The following is a 22,272-nucleotide window of genomic DNA, read 5'->3' as shown; positions in this document are numbered from 1 at the left end:
AAGTTATAATAGATAGTCATATATACAACACGCTCATTTGAGAATGGGGTGTACGATGAAGCGACCTTGGTCGTGGAGGCGGGGAATGAGGACCTCAAACTCGACTGCTCATACCCGTAATGGCAGACATTTCTTTTTGTCCCACTGGTTGCTCAGTAGAATTGATACTTGTGCGATAAGAAAATCAAACCTCAACCCCGGATACTGGCACAAATTAAGCTATACTTTCATTGATTTGCTTGAGCTTCAGCAAAGACTGTTATTGATCTCTACTAACAGGTAAAGTCTCGGCTGTTAATAAAGATTTTAAACTCTTTTAGCTGTTAATAAAGAACTTAAACTAAGTTTATCGAGAACTTTGATATGATGATATAGAAAGAACTAACAAGAAAGAGATCAGTGTAAGGGCCGTGCCAAAAGTTTCAAACAGTCTAGCAGGTCTCATTAATGAAAATACGATCAAGATTTGCCTGTTCACAATTTTAGAGGCATAGACAAGAGGAAACAACACACTCAGTGGATGTTTTCGTTACTAGAATCTCCTCAGTGAAGTTTTTATTTTTCAATGCTGCGTTTTCAGATATGGAGTCATCAGCTACTATAATGGAATCACTTCAAGCCCTGGTGCCGTTTTCATATCGACTGGAGCAGTTTTGATGGGTTGGGAGAAGTTTCTTCGAGAAAACTTTATTTTGTAGCTAAAATGTGCAGTTAAGGAGTAAACCGCAAATGAAAATGTGGTTTTTTTTTTCGGAATTAGAATGTACATAAAGAAAAAATCAATGGTTCAATTTGTTAAACAAAAACGAATGAGTAGAAAGGAAACATTTAATCTTCGTCTCAAAATATACTTCTGAGTTAAATTCAGGGTCATATTTATTTGGGCTCCTTGGTCCTCATATGCTGGCCATATCGAAGGCAAGAGTTGCCGCAGCTGTTATTTACGAAACAATTGATAAGGTAAGTATGTTGAGCTGTTTAGCTTCTATTACGCATGGTCAGTCACAATGTTAAGAACGTCCGCGCGTGAAGTTAAAGTTGATCAAAAATTTGAAAAAAAAAATTATGCAAATTGAAGTTATGGAAAGTTTCAGTTGGTTCGAATGACTGGAAATTTTATAAGTGTATAAGTGCGAGATAAAACTCGCACTTGTACACTTATACAATTGTCCCCGTCACCTACACAGTACACTTAGATACACGCCTGCACATACACAGATGAGATGTTATCATCCGCATTACCTTCACCTATGCTTGGAGTTCACCGATGTGCAGAAATAAAATTCACGTATGAAGTCCACTTTCAGCATATATGTGCCATACCTATTTACGCATTCAGTGGATAAATTGAAATATTACGTTGTGCAACGAGTTTTCGCCCATTTTACTAGTTACTTCATTTTCTTACTCCTCCTTCCTTTGAGTAAGGAGACATAACATTAAAGAAGTGACTTAACTTCTATCTACATTTCTGACATCATCTTCTAATTTTTTGGAAGATGAAATCACCTGAAATTACAGGCTGAGATCGTCTGTCTTTGGGTCTTTAGAAATGTTTGTCCCCTAGAATATCTATATAAAGAGATTGTAGTTACAATAAAATCTAGTTATGAACGAGAAAAAAGATGACAAGGGTAAATGGGCTTTCTTTTCTGAATTTTCTTTTCTTGTTTCGGTGGAACTTTATTTATGGCCCAACGTTTCGACATCTCGTCTTTATCCTGGAAAATCTGAAAATGGTTTTTGTTGTCATGCATATACTATCATCGAACTTCTCCTCCTTCCCTGCCAAGCTATGATACAGTTCTAAGTACGCCACTCAAGAACTCCAAACAACAACAAACAAACAGTCTCACCGACACGCGGGGCTGGTGAACCTCCGCGTTCTTACAAATTGTTACGAAATGGGAATGAGATCTATGCATTATACAGTTTCCTTAAAGGCATCACCTCACGAATCTGAGGTGGTACGGATTTCAGGTGGAATATTTGTATACGGGATAGTAGAGTATGGGGGAGAGGGGTGATTCCGTCCATTTCTCCCTAATTGTCGTAAAAAAAAACGGTTCAGAAGATTCGGCGCGTGCACAAGGCTGGCGCACTCCAATCAGATTCGTGGTAGAAAATAGCGTGCCGGAACGCTCGAAGCCATATCTTTTTCGTTTTTTAGGGTAATTAGGAAGAAATGGACGATACAGCTTGTTTACAACTTGAGGATTTTTCAGAAACTTTCCACATTTGTTAAAAAAAGGGCTCGAATAAAATCACACTGGTCTGTTTGACTCCATGAATCTTGAGGAAGAATTCGTGAGGACAGAAGACGGAAAAGAAAGGCTACTTCCCAAATTCTTCTCATAGAATTGTTTTGCATCAATTTTTTGAACAGCAGTACTGAAAACAACAGCAACAAGGAATTTCGTCTTCATTCGTGTGCAATTTCTCAGATGAGTATTTCTTTAAACTTTATTGACTCAGGGTGAGGAAAACGCCAGAGAGGAAGGGGAAGAGCTAACAGAATGTAAAGGCTATGTAGAATTCAAAGACGTATATTTCAAATATCCGAAGAGGTAAGGAAACTGTTGGGTTGAATAATGGATGATAATGAGTAACCAACGCTCATTGATTTTCTTGTAGAGAATCACCGATCCTGAGAGGAATTAGCTGGATAGCAGAACCTGGTGAAACTGTCGCATTTGTGGGAAAGAGCGGATGTGGAAAGAGTACAAGCGTAAGTGCAGCTTTTCAAACTGTGAGCATTCCCAGAAACACATAAATATGTGTACAATTGTGAAACACTGAACAATTTCACTTCAGATGATTATGACATATACATGGGAAATGCATGCATATGTGTTTTAGTGAATACGTTCATTGCATATTTGGCAAAGAAATTTTCGATCTTGTGGAATAATATTCTGTCGTCCTTGGACAGCTACCATTGTGTCAACATTAGAGGCTTTCCATCGACAATGTTATTGTTTTATGTAGAAATAGTTGATCCCGTACATGAATGGTAGGCATTGCGACTTGGGTCAAAAACGCTGGCCCTGGCGATTTCGGCATCTCATCGCTACTTCTCTTCCTTTCTCACTCTACCGTGGAGGTGCTTGTGCTTGCGTGCTTGAAGAGAGAAGTGAGTGCCGCTTGTCACTTCGCAATCCGGAAGCGTCGCGCTACTTCTTCGTTGCAAGTCGCTCCTCCTCGAAAACTTTGATAGTGAGCACGGGAGTTGCGCTGATGCTCTTAACTGAAATGAGACTGCTTCCGCTCTTTATGCCACATTTGTGTTGACCAAAGGATTTTGTCCTTCAAGCGAATCACTGATACTTGCGTCAAAAACATTGCCCCTGAGGATATCGGAATCTCATCGCTACTACTCTTCCTTCCTCCTCGAAAAAGAGAGAACACCCTCAGATGCTGCATTGACGAAGCCGCACGTAGTTGCAACATATGTGATGAATTGGTGTTTTTTTTATCCTTTGAATACATGATGAAATCATTTCTCTGCACGAGAATGGGAAACGAAGGTACTCCTTGCCAGAACAGAACCGTTTCTTTCGCCCTGATGTTGCTCGCAATAAGATTTTTTTATTTTCTACGTGTTTCTCTTAATTTTTTCTCATTTTTCAAAGTGTATTCTACTTTTTTACTTGGTAAATAAGATGTTCAACGCTGATGAAGGGAATCACTTACTCCCAAAATGAAAGGGACGCTGCAATTATCGCACTTCGCACGCGAAAAGAAAGCCACATAGTTTGCAAATATGCATTTATCAGTGTTTTATATGAGGATCTCTCGTTCTTGGGTAAGTTTTATACCATAGCCAGCTTTCTGCGGCAAACTCCGAATCTCCTATCACTAATGACTTCCCCTGCACACGGTATTTTTTATGCTTCTAATGATACGATTCCATTATGCAGATCTACTTCTGCGCTCACCGATTACTAGTGCTTGTTAAGATCACTGGAACAGTAGGAAAGGTCTCGTCTGATTGTATGAATCACAAATAGGACATACTCATTATTTTTTTATATTTGTTTCTGACGTATTCAGGGCAGAACACTCACTAAACTCCCCCTGCGCCATATCTCGATCATTGTGCAACGATGACAGAATCCCAGCGTCAATACAGTGCAGGAATAAATAAATTTGTGAAATTGCAGACAAAAATTTGTGAACTCATTCAGTACTATAAGTTCTCAAAAATAATTTGAAAGATTGCAGAAAATATGGCAGGTGTCCATCGCTTTTCTCACAACTGCACCTATTCAGATTGCAATACTTACCCGGCTGTATGATTGTGACTCTGAATCCGTATTTTTGGATGGACGCGATATTCGAACGATCAGGAGAAGTAGTCTTAGAAAAGTATTAATCCTTAGAACGTTCACTAAATATGACATGATATTTTCCGTGATATTTTGCAGATGATCGGTATCGTACAGCAAGAACCATGTTTGTTCAACGGCACAATACGAGAAAATATTGATCTCGGACGATCGATAAATGAAGTAAATATTGAAAAGGCAGCTCGAATAGCAAATGCACACGATTTTATTATGAAATTAGAAAAGGTAGGATTGCGTCATTGTCGAGAAACCATTGACAACATTACTGTATACAGCATTCTTCAAATGCAATTATACAGCATTGTTGTTTGCAGTCTTGAACATTAATAGGCAATTAAACTTACGAGAGTCGAAAAAAAAACGGTAGGGAATTGACGGTAGTTCTATCTCATTGGTGTTCCTAGATCCTTAAACCTTTCTTTACAGTACTATGCTTTTAGAAAGAGCCAGTTGAAAAAGAATGGCATCAGAAGAATTTTTTATTCTGTGTGTGTAAATAAGGCTGAAAGTATTAATAATGATAATCTTTCGCGAAGAGAGAAAAGGAATAAAATTTCTTAACGTGCGTCTCTTCAAAACTTTACTGCTTGTGAATCTTACGTTGAAAATTTTAACCAGCCCTACTTCTCGATAACCTAAATTACTATGGTTTTTATTTTTATGGATTCCAAAACGTATGAATGAAGGAAGATAGGAAGAAGATGTCTCACGTTTTTTGCACATACATTGATAGGGTTACGACACACTTATCGGTGCAGGAGGGATTGCATTGTCTGGAGGTCAAAAACAACGTATAGCAATAGCTCGAGCACTTGCAACACAACCGCGGATCCTTCTTCTTGATGAAGCCACCAGTGCATTGGATTCAGAAAGCGAGAAAATAGTGCAGGCGAGTCGATGTTTGAATGCATCACCCTACGAGAAGGGTGATTTGGTCCGTTTCTTTCTAATTGCCAAAAAAAACGGCCCGGAAGATACGGCTTCGAGCGTTCCGGCGCGCTACTTGCGAGTTCGACTGGAGCGCGCCACCTTTGTGCACGCGCCGCATCTTCCGGGCCGTTTTTTACGAGAAAGAATGGGACGGAATCACCATCCTCTCCATAATCTACTATCCCTTAGAAGAATACTCCACATGAAATCCGTACCACCTCAAATTCTGGGGTGATGCCTTTAATAGCTTGAACTAAGTGGACATGAAGAGATTTAGTGATCCACTTGCATCCGATTGACTCAAATAAGACGTTTTCCTAATTATGATGGAAAGAATAAACTAGAAGATGTTTAATACCAAGTTTTTGACTCTCTAGGAATCCACCTCAAAGTATAGAAAATGGTCTATCAAGGGTTGAACTGTTAAAAAAGGGACAACGGGAAAAATCTCATACTCCTATCCAATCTTATTAGTCAAATAATAAAGTACTTCAAGTGCAAGTACAAATTTTTGAATTTCACTCGACACGACTAAACAGCTCAAGCCTTAGGATTCACTCCAAGATGTATTTTTCTTGTTGGAACATCATCATCCTTTCATTATGAAGTTAATATGTAAAATAACTACCACTAAATCCCTATCTAATTTGACTTTGCTATTCTTTTTACACCAAGATTAAAGGAGTGGGAATGTAGTAGTAGTTGTTGTTGTTGTGGAAATGCATGATGAAAGTGCAATGCCCAAACTCTCAAAAAGTTTGTTTGTAGCTTAGAAAAAGTTTTACGTACATAAACCTTACTAAGTCTCGATATTAAATGTTTCATGTTTTCCAGCAAGCACTAAATCAAGCAGCGCATGGGCGAACAACTATTGTGGTTGCTCACCGACTAAGCACTTTGAAGGACGTTCAAAGGATTTACGCAATCGATGAGGGAAGAGTTGTCGAATACGGTGACACTTTTTACCATTTCCATGTTTTGCAAGTATTTCTGCAAACTAGTTCGTAAAAATAAACGTGAGTTTCTCGTGCGAGGAGTTCACAAAACTTCCGATAGTCCTAGTGCAGTTTTTTTTTCTAGTTTTGAAATTCAGTCTCAATGAGGAACCGAAATTTAAATTTGGAGTCAAAATAATACTTCAAAAGTTATTCTAGAAGGAAGCTGACTGTGCACAGTTACACAAAAGGTAGGGTAGAAGTGCAATTCTCACAAACTCATGCCTTTGAGGAAATGCCCTGGATTTAAAAGAGACTGCTGTTGAAGTACGACATCTAAATTCTTAGGGACTCCTCTAGGAGCAAAACAAACCACAAAACCAAAAAAAGAAGGAAAAAGGAAAAAAAAAGGAAGAAAAAGAAAAGAAGAAAAAAAGACATCGCTAGGACTGCGTGGTCCTATTCATGCAGCACAATGCGAAAAAGTAAAAATAGTGAAAACCATAAAAAGCAAGGACAAAGGGAGTCTTGGAAGTTCTCCGTAAGTTGTAGAGGAAGCTCAGTGTACGCCTTTACTGAGGATGCGTCGCGTCATGCCGATGCACCACGTTTCACTCCGACTGCAGCTACACCTTATTCTTAGAAAAAAAATAGAGGTCGATAAACATTTTCAGTAATATGTAGATGATATGCACATAATTATCGTTCGATACAACCCATTTTTGCAGCGCTTGAGGATTCAAGCAGGAAATTTTGCATTTCCTGTGCTCTAATAATGTCAAAAAAAAACGGCAGCAAAATGAAAATGTGTTTTGTTTAAAGCGAAACCACCAACTGAGAACATAGATAAGTATAATTCTTACCAGTACTGCTTGATCTTGAGCATTTAACATGAAATTTTGGGCTTATTCCGTAATTCTTAGAATTTGAGATCTTAGGATCAAACAATACTTTAGGGACACACTTTGACCTACTCAAGAAAGGCGGGCTCTACAGCAGTTTTGCCAAAGCACAGGAAGTTGGGACTGATACAGATGAAAAACGAAAACAAGTCACGGAAACCGAAGCAGTTGAGCGGTAACACTGCACACAATTTCTTGTCTTTACATTATACACCCTTTTTTTTAGTGACAACAACCCTGTGAGACTGTGAGATGTGAGCCACATCCATACGGAAATGTTGTTGACAAGAAAATCTTTTAATCTAGAAAAAAAACGGTGCTGAATGTAAACCAAGCATTTGACGCATACTTGTTGAGCTACTTATCAAACAACATCATGCTTCATAGCTAAGAGCTCAGACCTAAAATCAACGCTCGGCTGTTTCAGCATTCCGCTGATGGTTCGACAGGATGTTAGAACGAGCGGAGTGGTAAGACGATCTGTGACATCTTTGGCTGTACAGCAGATCGAAACCACAGGACAAGTGCTAGAAAGCGATGAGGCAAGCACACGAAAAATTTTTTCACGTTCAGTCATACATGCTTTTCTTGGTTTTTTTTTAAATTTTTTCGCAAACATTGCTTTTTCCTGACTATATGTTGGTAAAAAAAATTATCCTTTGTTTTTTTTTATGAAGAAAGGTGTATTGCGAACCTTTCTCCATTAGTACGTTCAGATAAGATTTTTTTATGAAGTTCCGGTTACTTCGAAAACCGATCTCAAGTCTATCTTGCAAATTTATAGCGAGCCACTTTGGGTTTAACCACGTACGCTTCAGACAGGAAAGTTTTGGTATGTGATTAACACGTCTGGAAGATATAACAGCGCAAAGAAAAGAGTTTTTTAACCCAATATTCCGGGCTCCTATTTGACCAATTTGGGTTGGGCTTTGGTGGTGTGCTTGATGAAATTACCTCTTGCAATATGTAGGTAACTTTTGCCCTATAACTGATCATATTTTTTGCACTATAACTGTATTACATAGCTCGTAAGTGCGGGTGGCGTACTCTTAAATGCATGATTGCACTTGGTGTGCGTTACAGCTGATTGGTGGATCGGTATTAGTAGATCCAAAAATCTTGCATAAAATCTCACGGTTTTATTCGAATAAATGAAAAATTACTAGTCATAGACATCAATCAACAAAATAATGACCATCATGATTCACTACGTATGTACAGCGACGTACTAGACTTTCAATTCCAAATGTTCAGAACTCTGGCGGCTGCGAGTCGAAGAAACTCGGGATCTCACTTATCAATAAGATCATTGAAGTTCTAGAAATTTTCAATGCAACAAGTAGATTATTTACCGTAGGATACCTAAACGTACCAAACAAATTCACTTTCAATTTTAAATTATTTGCATTTTAGCTGGGAAACTATCATGTCACACTCATAATCTAAAGCGAGACCACTTGCGACAAGAAAACTTGAAATAATTTTATTTTACAATCTTCGTTTTGAATTAAATGAACCTAATACGTTGCGAGCATACGAGCGGAACAGTAAACATAGTTTTCCACATCTGTTTTCTTCCCACAGAATTATTCTATTTATTCTTTTTTTGCATATTTACTTTCAGAACGAACAAGGAGCAGGTATACTAAGGGTGTACTGTACGTGCCTACGTTCTCGCGTTGTGTTCTGGATTGCTCTGGTGGCAGGAATTCTAAGAGGAATGGAAATGCCGCTCTCATCATTCTTCGTCGGCTTCATGTTCCGCGCTTTGAATCAGACGAAGGTATTATACATACCACGATTTGGTTGAGATTTCTACTTCTAAATTTGATTTTGTTCAGAAGCTAAAATTTTACGGTTTCTTGAAAGTATTGCTACTGAACGGTGATCAGAGGGGGATTGCATTCGGATTTTATGATATAATAGATAGTTCTATTAACAGGATAACTTCTAGGTCACTGCTAATTTACAACATCATATGAGGTGGTAATTAGAGATATATGAGGTCGCAGATTGTGGGGAAGAGGGTGATCCCGTCCATTTCTTCCGAATTGCCGTAAAAAAACGGCCCAAGGGTTGCGGCGCGTGCGCAACGTTGGTGCACTCCAATAGAACTTGATGTAGAAAATAGCTCCCCGGAACGCTCGAGGCTGCATCTTTCGGGCCGTTTTTACAGCGATTAGGAGGAAATGAGCGAGATCCCATCCGTTTCTGCAATCTACAATACCCGCATAGTCTTTGACCATCGGAAATCCATATCACGTCGGATTTGTGGGATGAAGCCTTTAAATATCACGATGACAAATCAATGCAGAGGGGAATTCTCTATCTAAAGGTGTGTAATGCTGTCTTCTGCCAACGATTCTATTATTATCCTTAGGTAAAGAAATGCTCGTGAGTTATTCCTCAACCATGTACTTGGTGTTGAACAATCTCTATAGAGGAAAAAACTTTAACTGAAAAATTGTAGGGGTTTATGAACACAGACGCGACTGACACGACAACGACGTGACAACGACCTATGATGTCTAGGCAACTGCTTTAGATGAATAATAGCAGTGACCATTTGCTGTCGTTCTACGCTCGTTTGACAACGCGCGGGAAATACTTGAAAAATTTTTTTGAACGTTTTTTTAATGTTTACTTCTAATAATTTACGTTTTTAAAAAGTTGAGTCGTATCTTCCTATTTGATACTCTACCACTCCTCAAATGATTTTACTGTACAAGGGATTGTTTCAGGACACGTACGTGCCAACAATGTGGGTGGCTGTTGCTGTGTTCATTGGCCTTGGAGTTTACTCATGGATTTTTCTATCAACTTCTGTGTGTGTTTATGTTCCGCAGCTGCATGAACATGAGCAACAGTTTTTTGTTCAGGTTTCCTTTGGAGGGTGGACAGGAGAAGTGGTTACATCAGAAATGTGCGTTGGAGTGCTTAAAAGTCTTCTGAGCCAGGATGCCGAATTTTTCGACAGGCCGAAGAGAAGTAATGCTGCATGCGTAGCTGAACTCGTTTCAAAGGCTCAGGATGTTCAAGCTGTGCGTTTCCACAGTAGAATAACTGTAGTGTTTCGTGAGTTGCCGGTCTTGGAGAGGTGTACTTTAAGCTACTTTAAAGGCATCACTCCACGAATCTGAGCTGGTACGGATCTCAGATAGAGTATTCTTATAAGGGACAGTAGATTATGGAGAGGAGGGTGATTCCGTCCATTTCTTCCTAATTGCCGTAAAAACCGGCCCGGAAAGTACGGCTTTAGGCGTCCGCGCACACTATTTTCTACAGGGAGTTCGACTGGAGGGCGCCAGCCTTGTGCGGCGCCGCATCTTCACCCTCCTCTCCATAATCTACTATCCCTTATAACAATACTCCACCTCAGATTTGTGGGATGATGCCTTTAACTGCAAAAAAGGTAGGAGAAACACTGGCTCTGAAAAGTTCTTGCATCTAGAAACTTACAATAGCTTCTGTGAGTCTGCTCCTGGATACTGAATTCTTTCAGTGCCTTGACTACCGTTTCATGCTTATGCTGAACAATCTCGTCGCGCTTATCGCATGCATTATTCTGTCGTTAGTAGCTTGTTGGCCAAGTGGTGTGGCGAACACAATAATGATCGTATTAGTCACCGCCGGCTTATGGGTTGCGGCAAAGACAGTGTCGATGAATCTTATCAAGAAATCGGAACTTGACAAAACGACAGAGGTTGGTTCCTTTCCGTTATACTCGTCCACATCCAGAAACGCTTGTTTATCGCTGCTTCACACATTGAGAATTTGAAGTAAACCCGCAGAAATCCTGATTCTACAACTATAGAATTTTGAGACTTCACTAATGATACGAATAATCTCGGAGAACTTCAGTGTTCCGAACAAAAAACAACGTTTTATGTCTGTCTTACCCGTTAAAAGCGCTCTTTTGCTTTGCTTAAATCCAAAACATTCAATTATTGAATTAGATATCCATTTATTATGTCTATTATTAGCTTGAAAAAAAAATTGAAGAAAAGAAATGTATTTGTGTATGAGGAACGCTACGATATTCAATATTTACTAGAAACGAGAGAAAGGGAAGTGGAGGTTAGTTGGCGTCGAAGAGTAATGACCAGCCGTAGAGCTTCACCCTTCATAGTCATACAGCTAGTGATACCAATTTGAGTGTCCGCAATTAGAACAAATTTTGACCACCATGGCGACGGACTTTGAGGAAAAGGGCTTAGCCAAGCGCAAACCATTGCTAATGAAACAAATTGAGTAAATATCAATACTATCGGGTTGTCTGAAAATTGAGGACGCACTTCCCAACAAATGATGCAAGCGGATTTTTAAAAGAAATAGAGTCATTTGCATGCATTTTATCGTTATGTCATTCGATAACTGACAGTTCCATTTTCATTTTTTAAAAATCAGGTGAGTTTTCCAGATTTTACGGCAAGTTAACTTAAAGACCAAACTGCGCATTTTTGCTATATTCTACTGTCTTATTTCCGTAAAGGGAAAAACGGTGGCCAACCACTTGGAAAGTAACATAAAGTTTACGGTGACAATGCTCTACAGGAACGTCAGTGTCAACAATGTTTCGAAAAATTCCGTGCTAGTGATTTTGATCTCAACGACACTCCTCAGGGAGACCAGCCGAGGTTGATGAGGAGAAAAAAGGGCATTGATAGTGAAAAGCCATGTTACACGACATTAGAGGTTGCAGAAACATTAAACACCCTTTGCTCAAGTGTTTACGACCACCTGAAAGAAATGAGGTACGAGGCAAGCTCGATATCTGAGTTATCGAACAAAACGCACAGCATATCATTGATTCATCTTTGTTCTTTAAACATAAACAAATGACCTTTGGAAAACATGGAAGAACTACGTCGAACGTCTTTATTTTTCCGATAGGGTTTTTCTGATAGTTACCATTAACATTAACATTAAATTACCATTAACATCAACATTAAATTAGCAGTTCGGGTGCGTGAACGAACTAAACTGAGAGAAAAAGTGAAAGTGATGAGCCTTATTTTTACGTGTGTTTGGATGCAACATCTGAAAGAAAAACTGCAACAAGCTATAACCGATCTCAAATTATGTTCATTAAAGGGATCTTCATTCTTTGAGGTGCTTTTCCAGCTTGACACTGAACGTTGCGAAGATCCAGCAACGATTGACGGGAGCTTATTTCATGTTCTTGGAATGGATGAATTGTTGAACTGTTACGTGTGCGCTTTCGGTGAAGTCTCCGTCTTGAACTGATTTCGAAAGAAAAAGTAAAGAGAGCACTTATGTCCTTATCGATATCGCCAAAACAACACATCACAGACGACTTAGGTGAAAGATATATCGTCAAAGTAACAATCTGCCAGTGCTTAAACCCGTTCTTCTAACCCGTAGGGCATTAAAAACAAAATGCCACAAAGTTGACGGTGTTGGAATCTCTCCACAAAATGATTATGTTAGGAGTGTAGGCCTTGATTATCTGCTCTCTAGCCGTTTTGAAAAACGACGTAGAAAAAACCCTTGCCGATCGAATTTTTCTGCGAGGCACTTAACGGCATGTCACATGTGCAGGCATACTCACAAGGTCTGCAGTCTATAGGTGGTGAGCGCCCCCGCAGCCGCGGTGCGCATGTCTGCACACGCCCGCATACGTGATGCGTCGCTAGGAGCCTTGTAGGGAAATTATGCTGATGAAACAACTTTCTACCTCGTCTTCAGGTTAATTAAAAGTAAATGAACGTGATCCATACTCCTAACACTATTTTGTCGTGAAGGGACCTTAACACCATCAATTTTGTAATATGCTACCACCAAAAAGGTACATTGTGAATTGAGAAGGTTGCTTCCAACGGCGATGTGTCCTGCGAACTGCCTCTGAACGTTTTGAATGCACTTTCAGGTTTTTATTCGAAACAAGAAAACAGCAAGCTAGAATCTCCTAATCCTTGCTCAAATTTTTCAAACAATTATTTTGGGTGGGTCAATCGGTACTCGGTGAGAGATTTGGCTTCAACTACACACTCGATTCTTCGGAACCTTCTTAGCCATTCTTCCTTTCAGAATCCTGGCACTAGATTTGTGAACGAAAACAATGACCGATATCGACTGTCCTTCGCAGGTCTTTGTCTAGGCTGTAGAAGCGCCCACAAACCTCAAATGAGTCTCATGCGAAGTCGAACGTATATGCGCATCCCGAAGAGATTGATAAGCGGATCCTTTATGTTTTATGCTTTTATTAGGGCAGCTTTATCCGTTCAAATTCCCAACTCTTGCGAGATGCAATTCTTTACTTTCATTCGGGGACACAGCTCCTCGTATTGCGAATAACTGTGCTCCTGAGTGAAATCTAAAAAAAAAAGAAAACAGCGATACGAAGTGGAGTGGAAGTTGGGATAAATTTCCAAGAGTCCGCGGAACCTTTTTCTGTTTTGTTGGGTTAGCACTCGATGTCGCTGGTTCAGAAAATAAGAAGAAGAAGCTTCGCATTTCAAGTGGAGATATCGCATTCTATCCTTCCCAACTTCTCTATTTTTATTATAGCTGCGACAACAAAGCACCGAAAGTTCCTATAACCTCTCGTCCATCATCCAGAACCGCTAAACTCCCAGTTTGGATAAGCAGAACAAAAATCAACACAGTGTTAGTCACATGGTAGGCTTGAAAATCTCGAGCTGCCTCCAAGATCGCACTACCTCTCGATTTCACTTCACGCATGAGGAGGCCCCTCAGCAAGGTAGATAGAGAGGTAGAAACACAAAGCAGGGAAACAACAACAAAGGGCATAGGTTAAAAAAAATTGGCGGAACATCGGAAACACTTTGAGGCAGTATCTGAATGCATCCTTAGCGGTCGTAAAAAACAAAACACATACTAGAAAAGCCACAAATCCCTCAGGAAATATAATTAATTTATGAAGAGTTTGGATCATTCGCTTTTTCAGTAAACCTAATTTCTACCATATTTTACTTTAGCTTTCTATCGAAATTTTTGAACATGCACAAACAATTCAAGTACTTGCTGCAGAAAATTATTTTGTGGAAAAGTTTGAAGATTACCAGAATGCAGTGAAGTCACAAGAGATAAAGGTATGTTTCGCCATTTTCTGGTCTAACCTTTTTTGGTGTCAGTTACTCTGTAAACCGGCACAAAAAGTATTCCACCATATTTTGGACCCTTTCAATACAGTTGTTTGATTGAATAGATATTACAAGATATTTAGACCGCATTTTATCGAGCCCTGCAGTTCGCTCTTACCCAAAGCTACGTCTATTTTTCAAATATGGCGACTTATGGGTTCGGCGCACTTATGATATACTTTGGGCACGTCCAGGCGCAAGATGCAGTGGTGTGAGTTCGCTCAAGTGGATACTCTTGTCATGCTGTACCACTACTCTTAAATCTTAGCTAACAATTTATGTCATAAACAACTTATGTAGGCAAAAGTTATTGAGGGTCGGAACCTGATATAAGATGGCTAGCTATAACTAGGGCATCCACGAGTGCAAGTCTTGCTGGATGGGCAGTGATTCTGGCCTCGGAGGCTTTCGGAGACTTTGCTCGATCACACGTGGCTGCAAAAGCGCTATATAAGCTCATCGATTGCCTTAAGGAGCATGAGGAGGGAATGAGACAGGTGCGCAAACTTATAGTCTGAGTATAAAAGTCGAATTTTTTAACAGGATTATTATCCATTAGTTGACCGAAATCCCGCTGTGAAGATGTAATTGAAGTTTTGTAAAAGAAATAAGCGCTGGATATTTGTAGCACGCACGAGGTTTTTTTTTAACTTTTCGGGAAGCGCTTTTCTCCTTGGATTGGAGATTGTGCCTGCGTTTGGCAAAAAGATTTACCAGACTCGCATGAAGTAAATATTAGGTTGGACATTGTGTTAATTAGGAGCGACAAAGTTATTATTAGAAAAAGGGTACTTAGCACGAGAAGCAGAACTTAGCATGAGAACTTTGCATAGGACGCACCGTTAATGGTTACGATTAATCGCCAGTGTTTGACGATGCTCGGTGGCTTCTCTTCTTTCGAAGGGCTTGAAGAGCATAACATTTTCTTAGGACTTCACGAAGAAGTCCATCCGAGTCAAACAGGCGGTCTTCCTGCAGTGCGTTCGATACCGCTCATGGCTCTGGTCCAGCGACTTTCGATAAAACACACCACGTGTTCGACTTAACTGATTTTACTTTACTTGTCATATGTGGCATCCTTAACTGTTGTCCTCAAATTTCACTTTCATGTTGTCCCAATTCCATTCCTCGGATGACTTTGTCAAGAGTAGCACTAAATATTTTGTTCGAGATTGTCGTCCTATCGAACCGCTCCTCTCACATCAATTGCGATATCGTTATAGATTGGGGAATAACTAACGATAACTACCTAACTAAACTAAACTAATAACTGTGTGGAGTACGAATGCATTGGTTGTCTAACCCTTATATGACCGCTTCCTTCTCAATTGAGCTGAGGGAGGAAAGACACAGCGTTAGTTTTATTTCATCAAACACGTTTTCAAGCTTGCTACCAATCAATCACTCTTGTAAAGAACCTATAGATGACGGATAGTAGGCAGATTGGGCAATAGTTATCGATGTCATGAGTAAAGAGCCTCGCCAGAGTGTGGACAAAAACTGGCAGGAGGTTCTTCTGATGTTGATAATATCCCGTAGTGACCAGGTGCCATATAATTAGTAATTAATTAGGTGAGATGATAGTTCGTACTACGGAGGGGAGAACCTCTGGAAGGATGTCCGTAAGACCTTCTTCGAAGGAGACTTTGGTTCGATCTTTTGTAGAAGTGTAGTGTTACAACAGCGACATCCGTCAGGCAAAACCTTTTACTGAGGATGATGTGGTCTGTCTGGTTATGGGGGTTTACCACCATAACCAATCCCTCGTTCAGGAGATGAGATCTTTCGAAATTGCGAGTTTCTATGGATGGTTTTGCAGCCGTGATAAATCCGGAAACCTCTCTCCCTTCACATTCCATTGTAGCTCATGGATCTGATGTAAAGTATTTCTTTCAGAGTTTAATTTTGGCGTTAAAATCACTAACAATAACCTTCTTGAAGGTATGACTTCTTCTGTAGAACTTCTCTAAACCGTGTTCGACTTTTCCTTTGCTTCATGATGTTGGCGACGAAGATGTTCAAAGCTGGCGTAGAACCACACCTTCTCATTTGCAGAAGTCTGATTCAGTCTGTAAGTTGGTTGGAAACTTAGGCGTTGTTCTTTGCCATAGTCGTCTTTGACAAGGAAGCAATTCCCCTTCTGTCGCATGCTTCTAAGGAGGCTTTTTCTCCAGCTTGATACATGGCGTTCAATGGGAAGTGTCGCCCGTCTCGATCAGTCCATTGATATCGTGCTTAAGCTTTTTGGTTCTCGCTTTAAGATCTTCTTTGGTCGCTTTCATAGGCACAAGCGTACGTACTTTGTATGGACATCTGTCATCCTACTCCTACTTTTCTGCAGCCTAGTCCTACCTGGCGCTACCAAGCCTCCCTCCAGTGTCAAGAGACCTTTCTCATTAGTGTAGCTTGAGTATAATTTAGGAACTCATAAGCACGGCTAAAGCCTTGACGCTTCAACCCAATAACAAGGGATCCAACTCCTGAATCCGATCGCGTTTCAAGTCGCGCAAAATGTCGTTTTTTCTACGGTTGGTCCTCCCAATCTATCCGCCACCTGAGGACGCGCCACGAAACCTCGCCACTTACCGGCTGTGATTCCTTTAGTGACAAAATCTCTAATGTGGGAGATACGTGGACAATGCTCAATAAGAACCTTTACAAGTCGACAAATTAATTAAAAGATCATGAGAAAAAAACCCCGAGAAGATCCCGAGAAGTATCCGGTTCGGTTTCGGATTTTCGTTCTACCCTCCACAGCAGGGAATGTTTTAACTACTAACTTATTATACTCCACATTATCTGAATAAAAAGTTTCTACTTAAAACTAATTGCGGAGGTCTCTACCAACAAGCTAACAAGTTATTTCAAAATTATTTCAGACAATTAATGGATCAATCAAGGTGGAAAAAGTGAACTTTTGCTATCCTTCACGACCTGAAGTTAAGGTGAATTTGATTATATAGATTCCAAAACTTCCAAAAAGAAATTATCGTTCCAGAACACATCAGATCATTTGTGGATTGATACTGCAGAAATACACATGTACGAAAACGTAGAAGGAAAATCCTAGTGAAAGTGTTTATGCCACTCAGAACATTGAAAAACCACAAGAACTCTGACCATTAAGTCTTGTTCCCTAATTGTAGTAACAGATAGAAGAAAAGCAAGAGAAATTAGAATGCGTTCTTTTCAATCTTTTATGAATTTCTTCTTTTCTTCCCTCAACTAATGGTAAGAAGAGGTTCCCGGCCTCATCGAACGCGTATCACGCTGCAAACGTTTTAATACATCATCGTGTAAGATGCAGGGTGTTACGTTGGTCTTGAATTAGGATTTTGTTCTTCCAAAACTACGCCCAAAAATTATGTTTTGAACGATCAGTAAGTGTATTCTGTTCGTGAAATTTTGATTGAACTTACGAACTTTCAAAGAAAAAAAGCATTGCTGAATTTTAAGGTTGCTCGCAATCTCAACCTTGTTGCTCGAAGTGGAGAAATGATCGCGTTAGTAGGCGCATCTGGCTGTGGAAAGAGCACCGTTGTTCAACTCCTGGAGAGGTTTTACACTCCAAATAGTGGCACTATTGTAAGCTAATAATATTTAGTTGTCAAGATGTAAGCTAAAGAAAAATACGGGTGTAATTCACTTGAAAGATCCAATGAATATATGTATACTAATAGGAATACACTAGAGAGTGCCTCGAGCAAATTTTAGAAAGTTGACGATTACGACATACAGAAGATCAACCTTGCTCATCTAAGAAACAACATTGGTCTTGTCGGACAAGAACCAGTCTTGTTTAGAGGTTTATTTTCTTCTTTTTCAAAAATCGATTTCCTGTCTGACTTTTAATTAGAGTCTCATTTTGAAAGGGACGATTCTGGAGAATATAACACTAGGAATGACTGGTGTCCGTATCGAAGATGTTCGTGAAATATGTAGGAAAGCGAATGCTGCTAGTTTCATCGAAGGCTTTCCAGAGGTGACGACATACGTGCTCGTTGTTAGCTGGCCTCACGTTTTTATAATTATTTACAGGGCTACGAAACTGATGTCGGTGAAAAAGGAAGCAATTTATCAGGCGGCCAGAAACAACGCATAGCGATCGCAAGAGCACTGATTCGGAAACCAAAAATTTTGTTACTTGACGAGGCCACAAGTGCTCTTGACACCGAAAGTGAGAAGGTGACGTTGCGCAAATCTACTCACAATACCAGATATTTCGCTTCCATACATCGACGGCATTCAGCGTTCATTAGTGCAAGGAAGCACAGCGAAAGTTGAGAAAGTAGAAAGAATTTAGAAAAAATTAATAGTATTATGATGTGTGAGAACTTCGGACGAGTTGAGGCTAAAATCAATCTACCACACTTTTCCGCAAACAAACAAACCAGTAATGAAATACTATGATTTAGCAAGTAATATTTTGTTAGATGTGTTTCCGAAATATTTCGCTTTGATTCTCCTTTTTTTCTTCTTCTCACATCACAGGAAGTTTCTGTTTGAAGAGAACTAAAGTTTTACGGTGGGATTGCCTACTAGTCTCTGAAGATCTATCATTGGAAAAGTTAATCTTACATCCTCATTCTGATCAATCGAGAATTATCGATTTACGAAAAATTGATGGACTTGCACTTCGTTTCAGCCGTGAACCTTTCTTTTCAGATCATACAATCAGCACTAAATGAAATTAGTCATGGTAGGGCCACAATATCAATCGCTCATAGGTTAAGCACCATTAGAGACGCAGACAGGTAAGCACAGATTCTCATATTTTGGAAACGTGCGCAGATTTCTGTTTTTTATTTTTAGAATATACTACATTGAAAACGGCTCAGTCGTCGAATACGGAACTCACGAAGAACTAATTGAAGCTGATGGAAAATATGCGGCTCTTGTGAAAGTTCAAACGCTAAGTAAAAACGAGTAGCCCATACTGATATTGTTCTGAAACACTGTAGTGCAAGATTTTATAGTTTTCAACCTATACATACATTTATAACTCATATACATATACATATACTCACAGTGTTCATCTCGTCGATTTGTTGGTGCACACTTCATCCCTGAATCCTTTCTTTTTTTGTGTTGTTCTGGTTAAGCTCTCGAATATTATCACATGTTCCCTCTGCAACCACATTTAAAAGATTTAACTGTTATTTTTAAATATGTTATTGCAGCAAGCCTGCAAAACAATGTTAGAAGAAGCGGTGGCTAGAAATAAATCAAAAACCATAATTTGTTAGCTTTCTGATGCTGCAAGAAAGGAGCTCCACTTTGAAAACCTTCCGAAGAAAGCATTTTGAAAGAGAATGTGATGATTTTATGTTTGCGAATGAGCTAAGCGGAAACGATGAATGATAAAAAATGCGCCTGAAATTTTCAAGCTTTGCTGCAGACAGACAGACAGACATATATCATATTGATAGACATCGCATAGACATATATTTTTCCTATGACGTCCGTCCGTCTTACACACGACTGCTGTCTGTGGCTCAGTAGTAGAGTGCTATGTCGCCGGTCCGAGATCGGGAGCAATTTTCGTTTTTGTTTAGTAGTTTTCTGACACCCTCATTTTGCTATAATAGCAATGTTTATAACAGATTCGTTTCAGTTTCTAGCTATGTTCTTACTTATCTTCATGAAGGTACCAAATTTTCGATAGAAGGAAATCTTATTTCTTAGAAATCGGCTGCTGAACGGAAATAAGTATGTCCTGTAAAGAACGTATGATACATTGAACACAGAGCTCATGAGCAGATTTATTCTCCATTACTAGGAAATAGTTTTCATAGCTCTAACACAGTTGTAAGGGAGCCAGAAACAAACCAATCGTTTTAAAATGACTCAGCAGCGCATTAAGGATGTTGCAGTAACACCCAGACATTATGCAGTAGTACCAGCAAACCTTGGACAACCAACTAGAAGCCGGGATAATCGAGATCATCGCCAACGATCGTCTACGAGAAGGACACACCTTTCATAATATTCCACACCAAGCGGTCATCACATCATCCACGGAAAGAGATGATGATATTACGCATTCTACGTGACGCCTCCTCCCACTTCAAAGAGGCGCCATCGCTTAATGATGTCCTTTATCAAGGACCATTCAAGTTGCCAGAAATTTACGCAGTTTGACCTAGGTTTCGAACAAGTTGTTACGTGGCAACAGCAGACGTGGAGAAAGCATTTCTTCAGGTGCTTTTTCATGAGCTTGATAGAGAACCAGCAAGGTTTTTCTGGGTACGAGACAAAACAAAACCACAAAACTACGGACACATGTTAGCATCATCAGTTACCAAGCGAAGTTCGCGAGAATCTACATGCCAACAACCTTGTTCTCGCCGCTAACTCACATAACTCCGAGATAAGGCACTCCGGTCCCGTCATAGTTTTGCCGATATGAACACGAGCCTTCGACAGTCTCCTACTAACAGTATCGCTTTATCCCGTGAGTTTCCAGAAGAAGCGTACACCCAAAGCTCTTTCTAAGAGATACTCTTAGTGCAGTGGAAGTCAGAGGAAGGCAGCCTCAGTATACACTATTCGGTACAGACGAACCAGACTCTCACGAAAAGAATTGTCGCACGTAGAATCGCTTCGATATACGACCACTTCGGCTGGGTAGTAGCGCTCGCAAAATGCTTCCAGCAGTCACGGTGGAAAGAAAAGTTCCTCTAGTATACGGAACTTTTGCACCGATTGCAAGAGGAGTGGAAAACCATTACGCACTTAGAGGAATACGCAGTTGTCGTGCCCGGCACGACTTTCCCAGCCAGCCGGCCGCGTGGGAAACATTGCCAATGGCAACATATTACGGTAGCGTTCCCACGCGGCCGCCATATATAAGGGCTGGCACCGAGCAGTCGGGGTTCCAGTTTTTTCTTTCGCCACTCTCCCGATTTCGGACCAGTCTCTTATCCGCATTGATCGTGGTGTCGTGTTGCGTCGTGTTGTATTCCGCCTCGTTCGATAGCCGCACCACCACACCACCGCAACAACCCTATCCCTGGCTGGCTGCCCACGGGGTCCGAACCGCAACCCTAATCCATCTGCCGCCGAGAACCACTTAACCATCTAGCCATGACTGGCCCCTTTATTGATCCACCTTTATGTCGTGTATATTTGTGCGTGCCGTGTCGTGTATTGATGTCTTAAGGATAAACCCTATTTGTAAAACCCTTATAACCGCATTGCACCCTAGGAAACATATTGGGGCGTGGGATCAAGGGAGCAGCCGCGAGGCCCCCAAAAGGGGAGTCGGGGCAGGGGGAAGGGACCCTCGGATCGAGTCCGCAGGGTTCGGAGGGGCTAGGCCGCCTCCCGGTGGCTAGCCCAGCGCAGGGCCCCTCCGGATCCGGGCAGTCGGCCCTGAGTCCCCCCACCGATGCCCACTGCTCCTACTCGGAGCGGACCCGGGGCACGACAATGGTGCATCGGCGAACCGAGCCCGTTGTTGTGCGCTGGACGATCCCGTAGGGGCACTCGCTGCCCTACGCTGCTCATGACGTGCCGGGTGCCCATCAACAGTGGGCTGGCACTGCACTCGAGCATGGGGGTTGGGTTTGCGAGTGCGAGGGTTCATGTGCGAGGGTCACGACTGGGGCTATTGCATCCCACATGTAGAGGACTGAACCAGGGTTACCCTTAGGGTTGGTGGCAGCAATCCTAGGGGTATAATCTCCATAGCGGTAGTCGCACTCCTGCGCGCACGCATTTTGGGATGTAGGCTCCTTAAGCGCCTTGCGGTTAGTGCAGCTTGTAGGAAGGAAGGCGTAGTGGGTCCCGGTGGGAACCTAGGATCGGAAGTCGCACACCACTAGCCTATGGCTCTCACAAGCCGCATATCCGCACGCGCCAGACCGATGATCTACCTATGGCCCTTGCATCCGCGGACCCGCATCCTCATCCCCTTGTTTGTAGTGTTGGCACCTTGTTGTTGTGGCATTAGCCACTCTGGGTCCTTGTGAGCCCGTTGACGGGGTTCCTCTCTCCTGTCGCAGATTCCCCGCCTCTGTGCTGTCCG

The 22,272-nt window shown here is 41.0% G+C and overlaps 1 protein-coding gene across 1 annotated transcript in view; it reads left to right on the top strand.

The window, feature by feature from the left end:
* RB195_015303 (uncharacterized protein) overlaps window positions 1–19,173 on the top strand; it is a gene marked incomplete at both ends in the record, with an annotated part of 30,863 nt that extends 11,690 nt beyond the window's left edge. Inside the window, 24 exons of the mRNA XM_064205951.1 lie at window positions 581–660; window positions 869–960; window positions 2,476–2,567; window positions 2,635–2,728; window positions 4,273–4,368; window positions 4,428–4,574; window positions 5,083–5,238; window positions 6,114–6,231; window positions 7,171–7,291; window positions 7,544–7,658; window positions 8,741–8,899; window positions 9,858–9,941; window positions 9,996–10,157; window positions 10,619–10,819; window positions 14,079–14,192; window positions 14,327–14,454; window positions 14,596–14,740; window positions 17,123–17,188; window positions 17,700–17,828; window positions 17,958–18,048; window positions 18,116–18,225; window positions 18,282–18,428; window positions 18,909–18,997; window positions 19,056–19,173. Coding sequence (XP_064061832.1) covers window positions 581–660; window positions 869–960; window positions 2,476–2,567; window positions 2,635–2,728; window positions 4,273–4,368; window positions 4,428–4,574; window positions 5,083–5,238; window positions 6,114–6,231; window positions 7,171–7,291; window positions 7,544–7,658; window positions 8,741–8,899; window positions 9,858–9,941; window positions 9,996–10,157; window positions 10,619–10,819; window positions 14,079–14,192; window positions 14,327–14,454; window positions 14,596–14,740; window positions 17,123–17,188; window positions 17,700–17,828; window positions 17,958–18,048; window positions 18,116–18,225; window positions 18,282–18,428; window positions 18,909–18,997; window positions 19,056–19,173 — 2,854 coding nt within the window. The remainder of the gene's footprint in view (window positions 1–580; window positions 661–868; window positions 961–2,475; window positions 2,568–2,634; window positions 2,729–4,272; window positions 4,369–4,427; window positions 4,575–5,082; window positions 5,239–6,113; window positions 6,232–7,170; window positions 7,292–7,543; window positions 7,659–8,740; window positions 8,900–9,857; window positions 9,942–9,995; window positions 10,158–10,618; window positions 10,820–14,078; window positions 14,193–14,326; window positions 14,455–14,595; window positions 14,741–17,122; window positions 17,189–17,699; window positions 17,829–17,957; window positions 18,049–18,115; window positions 18,226–18,281; window positions 18,429–18,908; window positions 18,998–19,055) is intronic.
* Between the last annotated feature and the right edge of the window lie 3,099 nt (window positions 19,174–22,272).

This window comes from Necator americanus, chromosome V (genome assembly GCF_031761385.1).
Source record: "Necator americanus strain Aroian chromosome V, whole genome shotgun sequence".
Classification (NCBI taxonomy): domain Eukaryota; kingdom Metazoa; phylum Nematoda; class Chromadorea; order Rhabditida; family Ancylostomatidae; genus Necator; species Necator americanus.
Note: the sequence above shows the minus strand (reverse complement) of the source record. Positions and strands in the feature narration are given on the sequence as shown.